The following is a 9,077-nucleotide window of genomic DNA, read 5'->3' on the forward strand; positions in this document are numbered from 1 at the left end:
TAAGATCTTTGTTGGAAAAGACTAATCTTGTGCCATGGCTAACTTATGCAAAGCAAGCTAAAGAATTATTTTTAATTACTAAATATGTCAAATGTATCTTAAAATATCAAAGCTTCCAAAATATTAAGACTGTACAAAAGAGGCATAGCATGTAGTTACAGTAAATCTTTCATTATGCTAATATAACTTAGTCATGTTACAGATATTTGTACCAATTATAATTTATCATCTTTTTACCTACAACCTCAAAAAAAAAAAAGGCAAGGACCAGCTGCATACAGAAGCAGCATGGTATAGCGGATAGACTTGAAGTCAGGAAGACCTGGGTTTAAATACCAGATAAGATACTAGGCTATGTGACCCTGAACAGAGCACTTAACCTCTCTGGACCTCAATTACCTCCCCCCTGTAAAATGAGTAGGAGAGGACTTGATGATATCTAAAAATCTCTTCCAGCTCTAAACCTATGATCCTATTAGGAGTGATAACAGATGGACAAGCTAAGGGATATACAACCTGAGGGTACCCACAAAATGTTTGAGAAACGAAGGGAAAGCCTCTGGAACACGTTTGGGATCCCCTATAGAAGGATCCTCTAAGAAAGTATTATGGAAATGATAATACAGTTGATAATCACAAAGGATGGAGAGCCATGCATGAGCTGTGATTTTCATCAGAGGTAGGAGTGCTGCCATTTACAAGAACATGGATCCAGGTTATCCAGGTATCAAAAATGAGAAACTGTGACCATTTTCTTTTTACGCTAAAGATCTCAGAATGAATAACAGACAAAAAAAAAAAGCCTGGTTGTTATTTAGGAACATAAACTCTTGAATCAAAAAAGTAACTATTTAAAACTGAGCTTTAGCAGAATCAAAGCATCAGTTGCCAAATGAACCGATGTGATTGTGTTCACAAACAATGGTACTAAAGAACTTATTTTCAGTGGAAAATTTCACTGTAATATTCAAATTCCTTTCTCACAATTAAACCATTGTTCTTCCTAAATGTTTGACAGTGGAACATATGCCCAAAAAAGACAGACTGAGATCCTTTTATACAGGTACTTCTATCAAGGAGGAGCTGGGTCACAGGCACTAACTCAATCTTCCCTTATGACATGAAACATCTTCTAATGACTATCTGTAGAAAGTTAACATAGCTCAGTGAATTTGAGACTATCCAGCCAGCTTATTCATGCTTTAGCAACTGAATCGATATATTCAGTGAACTAACGGCCCTCCAAAAATTCCAAGTGATTTGCATCAATCTAAGTTTATCTTTACTTTGCACAAGACACAATGTTAAAAGGGTCATATTTAGGAAGAGCAACTCAAAACAGATGAAGGTTTCAGAAGAGGTGCTCATTATGTGCACAAGTGACTTTAGCAGCAGTTCTACCTGAAATGTTAAAAACATTAAGCCACAGCAGACAGGAGCCTTTCAAAGGCTTAGAAACCACTAGGTTACTAAAAGAGTTTAGAAAAATCATTTCATTATATGAAGCCTTAAGGGATGAAGCTGTTTGCAATTTATTTACTTCTGTTACTTCATTAAATTTGTTTGGTGATGGAACTTAACATTTAAGTCTTTAAAGACATCAACTCAAATAGTTTTTAAAAACCAATTACTTAAGAGAGCCAGTGGTTTTTTTTTCCAACTGAAGAAACCTGAACAATGTAAACATGCACATGTCTCTTTTTATTATTACTTTCTGAGGCTTTTTGGCTCCTTGAACACAGTACTCCATTGAGTACAGAAGTCTGGCCAGGTTTTCAGACCCCTTGTAACTAGGGCACATAATGGAGTGAATTTTTTTCCTTAGATTTTGGCTTTTTTTTTTAACCTTTTAAAAGGTGGCAATGATGTATTTCTTCCTTAACATGCCTCCTCTATCAAAGATGCTGAAATAAAACTCAGAGGAAAACCTTGAAATGCTTAATGACGTATACTTCAAAAATAAATTCTCTTTCCTAATTATCTAAATCTGGTGTTTAAACAGAAGCTCCTCCCACTATCTGTCCATTTGATCTGTCAATTAAGTATGGAGGCTACATTTTATGTCATCATAAATTTTCAGGATAATTAATTGACCTAAATACAAAACTATGCCTTCATTTAGTTTGAATCAGAAACTAAGATTCTGGGGTAGAATGGTTAAAATAAGTTTCAAAACATATTACTTAGCATTAAAAAAATTTGTTTTAATATCCCCAATTCTATCCTTTTCTTCTAAAGTTTCCCTGCTGTAACCAGTATGATACCAGTTTAAAAGATCCATTATGAAGTTCTAAGAAAAAAATAAAAAAGAATATTTTACTAATTTTTTCATTTGGGAGTGCAAAATCAAAATGTTTAAATTTAGTAGGCTTGCTTTTATTAAATTATAGATTTCTAACCCCATTAATCCAAGATGTATAAAAGAAAACTTTCCCACTATTATAATAACAGAATAACATATAATATGAAAAATAACTTAGTTTTATGAATTAAGGAGGGGTTAAATGGGGAGGAGAGGGGAAGAAAGTATTTCTCTTCTCTTCTCCTTGCATTTAAAAATACAGGTGTAAAACAATAGCTCATTTTTAAAGTGTTGCATGGAATAGTCACTAAGGTAAACAGTTTCCTTAATATTAATACTCAAATGAGAATAGATTGTTTTTAAATAACAAAGAGTTTTCACAAAACCAGAACATCCTGGAGTTGGAAAGTCTCAGAGACCACCTAATCATCCAAAATGAAATTCTACAAACCCTTCTATAACATACATGACAAGAGTTCTAACAGCCATTTTTGGATAACTCAATAGCTAGGAAGTTGTCCTGTCCCCTGCCCCCCTTCCCCCCAGCCCCTTAAATCAAATCTCCATTTGCCTTTTTACAACTTCTACCCGTAGTTCTCTAAGTCTTGCCAAGGGCCAAACAGAAGTACCATCCATCTTCCATGTAAAGGTGGGTCCTTCATAAATTTGAAGTCAGCTATCCTATCACATACCTCAGCCCCTCCTCCCTGTCTTCTCTTCTCCAGGCTAAACATGCTAACATCCCCAGCTCCTTTAACCAATCCTTACATACATGATCTCAAGGTCCTTGATCCTGGTTCAATTATTCTGCTCACCTAAGGAGAATCTTGTCTAATGATATGTAGAAACTGTAGTCAATGCATAAGAAACTATTTACTAGCTGTGTGACCCTGAACAAGTCACTTGACTTCAAAGTTTCCCTATATATAAAATAAGGGAGTTGGACTCGACACCTAAGCCATGACTGAGACAACTTCTACCTCTAAATACGATTCCAAGCTTCTTTACTCTCTTTAGGGTTCTAGGCCACTTCTCCAAGTTCTGAATTTAGATGCCTAGAGAACCTGGTTTCTTGCCTTGGCTTCTTATTGCATTCAGGCTAATTTCTGTGCTATATCCATTTTATTCTATTCTACAGAATTGGCACAGAAACAGGAAAGTTTAACAGTTCATTTTATTTGGCACACGCTTTCAGCTGTCACAGAAGAGGTTTTGTCTCATCCAGCCTAGTTTGATGCCCCACCACCTGAATGACTGGTTTCTGAGAAATTGCCAGTCTACTAACTGACCCACCGCAATGTTCTTTTTCTAATCTTCACAGAAGGTCACTTACATCATTTCCCAACACCCCTTCCAGGGTTCTAAGGTTCTAAGCATGTGCTTTCACTTCATATTTCAAACAGCATCCTTGAAAGAAAATGAAATATCTAACTGAAATTTGCTTTTCAAATCATACCCCTACGGAGCCATCCATTTACACATGGAGAAATATTTGGCATGACTGCCAAATATAAAGCAAATACTGCATGAGGCAGGGGCACATAAAGAGGGAAAACTAGGCATGGGAAGAACCTTCCTTTTTCAGCTGTAGGAGTCCTTTAGGAAGGATCTTTCTAGAGACAGATTAAAATAGTTTTACTTATAAAATTACAGTCTCTGTATGAGTTGGTCAACGTATGAAATCATTCTGTGAGGTCCCAGATATCACTACATCAACTTCCCTAGGAAATGTTTAAGTGAGACTCTCATACCCTGTCCTCTGGACTTCTGTCAAAATGAGGCTACAAACCTGTATAAAACGTTCATGCTCTATCTTGCTTGTTTCTCTTCATGTTAAAAGGGGGAAAGAAAAAATTAACAGTATCCAAAGAGGGGGTGTTAAGGAGAAGAATAGGCCGCCTGAAAATAGGACATAAATAACTCAGAGAAAGAGGACATCATGAAGACAGGACAGATGGCATTAAACTCTAATGAGTTAAGCAACTCTTTCAGTCATTAGTTTCAGAACTGCAGCTTCTGTCAGGGATCTGCAAGAGCTTATTTGTCTTAAGACAGTTGAAAGTAGCATCCCATCTAGTCACCAATTCAAAACTGAAAGAATATGTTGTCGTTTAGCATAATCCAGTCAGCTGCAAAAAAAAAAAAAAAACCACTAAAGGGGGAAAAAGTCAAACCACATGGTTATAACATTTCCCCCATCTCGAATGCAATTTAAAACACCCAAATGCCACTTCTCCCCACTCAAAAAAAAAACCATCAAACTTAAGTTTCTAAAGGTTAAAGAACTAATTTAACTTGAAAAAGGTTGGGTAATGGAAAAGAATCGTTCCCTTTTATGCAAGTTGCTCAAATACCATTACTACCTATGCGTGTAAATATCCCTGATTTGCGGTCAGTTCTGTAATCTAAACTACAAACATTTCAAGAGCACCATCTCTGGTATTAGATCTTTATTTTCACACTGGGGTAGCGGATGGGGACTCAGCATCCCTTCTTTAAACGGCATCATTAGGCAAAATTAAACACACACACACACACACACACACACACCTCTCAACATTTATCTCCTGAAAAGGAATAAGATTTCCAGAATACTAAAATCAGTATTTTGATACCGTTGTACAAAACTAACCTAGCCAACAGTACACCTCCACTTTTGTACGGTCCCCTGAGCTTCCCTCTACATATTATTAGAAAAGGAGACATAAAAACCTCGAACTAAAAGTTTAAATGGCACCATGCAGATGGAAAAGAAGTTTTCCAGGAATAAGGTCTCCTAGCTGATGAAGAGTTGGTGACCGATGGCCCACAGTAAACCGGAATGGGGGGGGGGGGGGGGGAAGGCGTCTGATTGCTAAGTAGGAGGCAACAGAAGGGAGAGGGAGGGAAGACCGATGATAAGGGGCTGACAAGAGAATTCAAATCATTCACCCAAGAGTTGAAGGAATATCCCAAAGCATGGGGATGGGAAGGGAAGAGGAGGGATAGTTGGAAAGGAAAAGGTGTGTAGTAGTGAGGGAAGGGCAAAAAGAGCCGGGGGGCGGCAAGAAAATGGTCATGGGGGAGGGGGCAGTAGGGGTGTGAAAGGTGGCTGGATAGAGGGAATTAGAAAGGGGAGGAAAAGTAGTGCAAATCCGGAAAGGCCATCGGTAGGGATGACGAGCCACGCGGGGGCCGGGGGCCGGGGGCCGGTACCTGGGGGCTCCTTTCGGCTGGGTTCTTCATCACCGCCTGGCGGAAGCTGTTATCCACGTAGGACGCCATCTCCCCCCCGCGGGGCCGGGCTGGGGCTGTTCCTCCCAGCACCAGCAGAGCTTCGCCCGGGCCCCGCTCAAGCTCAAACGTTTCCTCCGTCTCTCGATCCGTCCGCCCGCAGCGAAGCAGCGCAGCAGCGCAGCCGCAGGGGGCCTGGGGCGCAGGGTCCGCAGGGGGTTCCCGCGGACACTGGCCTGGCCCGCCCGGCCAGGGAGTGGGGAGGGGAGGGGAAGAGAGGGCAGGGGAGGGGAGGAGAGGAGAAGGGAAGAGCGAGGAGGGGAGGGAAGGGGAGGAGATTGGGGGAGGGGGGAGAAGAGGAGAAGGCGGCGCTCCTAGCGCTGCTGCTGTTGCCGCCGCCGCCGCCGCTTCCGAGGCCGCGGCTCCCGGGCCTCTCAGTCCCGGGCTACTTCTCAGGGCCGGGACCCCGAGTGGCCGAGTGCCCAGGAAAGCTCTCCTCGAATCTTCGCGGACCCTCAGCCCGGGGTCCCGGGCGAAGGGAGCAAGGGACCGGGCTGGGATGTAAACTCTTCCTTCTCCCCCTTCCCCCTAGTTTAGTCTCGGAGGCTTCCTGGCGCGCCCCGGCTCCCTGGCTCCCGGGGCCAAAGACTCGGACACGCCTCCCCCGGCTCCTCTCGGGTGACAGTGGCGGCTCCTCCTGTCCCCGCCGGGGCTGAGTTATTTTTAGGGAGGTGGGGAGTGGTAGCTGGGAGGTGAGGTGGGGGGAGAGTAAGAAGAGGAGAGGAGGGAAGGGGGGTGGCAGACTGGGCCTTGTGGCCCCTCTTGGGGTGGAGATCGCGCTGCCCCTGAGGCGCTCCAAGGTCTCAAAGAGTCAGGACTCTCAGCTCTCGCCCCCTCCCCCAAGTCTCCCCCGGGAGTCTCGGCGCCGCCGCAGCGACTGGCCCGGGAGGAAGGAAAGGGAGAGGCGAGCTCCTTCGCTGGCTCTCAAGTCTGGCCGCAGCGAAACCCAGTCGCCAGCACCGCCGCAACCGCCGCCGCCGCTCCTCCGAGGCTCAGTCTACTCGGCTCTGCCGTCCCCCCGGACTGCTGCTGCATCCCCCCGGGCTACTCTGCCGCCACCGCCGCAGCCTCCCGGGCCGCCGCCGCCTCCGAGATCTCGGCAGCCACCGCCGCCTTCCCCCATCCAGAAGCCCGGGGAGGAAGGCTGTCCCGGCCCGGGCTCTGCAGCAAGGAGCGCACGCAGCCTGGGCTGCAGCCCCTCGGCCCCAGCAGCTCTCGGCAACTTTGTTCCTCGCCCGTCTGGGGAAAGGGGGAGGGGGGCGCTGCTGGCTGCTGCCCGGGCGAGGGGCCGGGAGGCGGGAGGGAGGTCTCCTCCAGGCGGGGTCCAAGGGTCCGAGGAGTCTCTGGGCCGAGTGCGGAGCCAAGCAAAGCCCCCTTGTGTGAGTGTTTGTGAAGCAACTACTCCCCTCCTCCTCCTCCTTCTTCGGCGCCTTCTCCGGCCGCCGCTGGAGCCGCTCCTTAGGGAGGAAGCGGCCTCCAAGGCTTGTTGCTTTGTGCTGCAACCATGGTGAAGAGTGAGTGACACCAACAGGGCGAGTCCAGGGGCAGCAGCATCATTCCGGGGGAGGGACTGAAGGAGGTGGCTCTGGGCCCCGAGCCTCCAGCCCCTTCTTGTTACTCCACCCCTCTCCCTCCTACCCGCCGCTCTCTGCCGCCGCCTTCTCTGTCTAGGTTGCACCTACAGCCTGCGCTCCAGGTAAATCGAGTGCAGTCCCCCTGGGCCGACGTGGCTTAGTGGAGCTAATCTTTCTTCAAGTCCTGCATTCTTTTTCTTCCAAGGCTTTCTTTCTGCCGTGAAGGAACCAGTCTCCTTTGGACACGAGACTGCTTAAGCACTTTGCGAAGCGCCCCCCTTCCCCATAGGGTAGGCTCGAATACAAACACATACCATCATGCTGCCTCTCCCATTAGCCTCTTCCCCTCTCCATCTCCTGTTTCTCTTCTGGGGGTTCTGATCCTGAGAGCTTTCCCCGGTTTTAAAGGCCAGAGCTTCTGAAATTGGCCAAACAAGAAAAAGAAGGCGCCACCTCTGCAAAGCTAAACCCATTCGATTGTTTACCTAGAATTTGGACTGGAGACTCCCTGGGGAATAATTTCACTGGATCTTGTAACGTAGATTTTAAAAAATTAAATTAAAGCTTTCCTCACAGCCTTCACCTTTCACTCGTCTAAATAATAACCCGAAGGGCTATAGTATAATGGACAGATAGGGTCCAGCACCCCCCCAAATTATAATCAGTTAGTTGTCTAGTCAAACTCTAGTTTGACAACTGAGGAAACAGAGCCCCTGAGAGGTAGAGTGACTTATCCAAAAATTAATTATTGAGAAGCTAAGAATAATAACTTCTGTTATATATTAACTGTTATATTTAACGTTGTCTTTGTTTTGTCTGAAGCCCTTCGCCGTATACACCAGAGATTTCCTCCTCAGGCTCACTGGTTGCAGACTACAACATTACCCCCTTAGGTTATGAGAATTTATTTCTCTCTATACTCTTCCTCATCTTCTTCCCTAATTTGTCTATTCTCCTTCCCCACAAGTATGGTGCTTGCTTTTGTGCACTTTACAGAAACACAAACATCTAACAGGAAAAAGGAAGCCAGTCTGGTTCTCACTGGCTGTTTTTCATCTGCAGATGTTTTTGGTGAATGGGTGGGTGGTTGCTGTGCCTTCAGGAAAATTGTTACATTTTTTAAACTTGCATTTTACCCATATAAGTTTGCTTTTCGAAATGGTGAAATCACCTTTTGAAAACCTGTTCATTTGACATTTTCTTAGACCAGTTAGCTCCTATTTGGGGGCCCTTTAGGAGTACTTTATGGCACATCGATAGGCACTAAAGAAAGTGTTCTATAACCTATAGAAGGGGCAGTCTCTTCTGGCTGGGTATGAAACTGAAAATCCAGTTTAAACTTTTATCTTTCCACTATTTTATATCACTCTTGCTAAAACAACTCTCTTGACTCTCACCTTTCTGATAAACCCTACCATCCAAGTGGAGATACCATCAATTTAGAAGCCTTAATTCATTTAAACATAGTGATTTTGAACTGCTCCAATGACCCCAGGTAAGGGAATAATCTTTTGTCTAATCCACCCACAAAATAACAGCTACTAAACTGTCATTTAAATTCAATTACAACTAATTTTTCCTCTTTATAATCTCTACCAATCTAAGCATTTCAATCGTACTTATCACTACTCTAAATCTTGTGAGTCTAATCTAATATTGGCACTCATTGCCATTTATTAATGTTTAACATTTGAGCACCAACAATGTGACAGGTGCCACACAGAAGACAGAATTAGACACAGACCTGCCCAGAAAATCTGAAATCTAACAATGACCATAACAACAAACCACAACGAAACTGAACCACCCATTAGGCATCCCATAAAGACCTGTCTCAAACAGCCTCTAACCATCTCTTTTCTTCTACCACCGCCATTGGATCATAGAATTAGAGTTGTAAAGGTCCTTTGAGACCATCTAGTCAACCC

The 9,077-nt window shown here is 44.5% G+C and overlaps 1 protein-coding gene across 6 annotated transcripts in view; it reads right to left on the bottom strand.

Annotated features, from left to right (window-relative positions):
- Positions 1–5,750, bottom strand: part of RAPGEF2 (Rap guanine nucleotide exchange factor 2) — a 324,353-nt gene extending 318,603 nt beyond the window's left edge. For all 6 annotated transcript variants that reach the window (XM_036762274.1, XM_036762270.1, XM_036762271.1 and 3 more), the window contains exon 1: positions 5,498–5,750. In XM_036762274.1, the coding sequence (XP_036618169.1) occupies positions 5,498–5,566 (69 nt within the window). In that variant the 5' untranslated portion in view covers positions 5,567–5,750. The remainder of the gene's footprint in view (positions 1–5,497) is intronic.
- Between the last annotated feature and the right edge of the window lie 3,327 nt (positions 5,751–9,077).

The sequence above is a fragment of the Trichosurus vulpecula genome, chromosome 6, assembly GCF_011100635.1.
Source record: "Trichosurus vulpecula isolate mTriVul1 chromosome 6, mTriVul1.pri, whole genome shotgun sequence".
Classification (NCBI taxonomy): Eukaryota; Metazoa; Chordata; class Mammalia; order Diprotodontia; family Phalangeridae; genus Trichosurus; species Trichosurus vulpecula.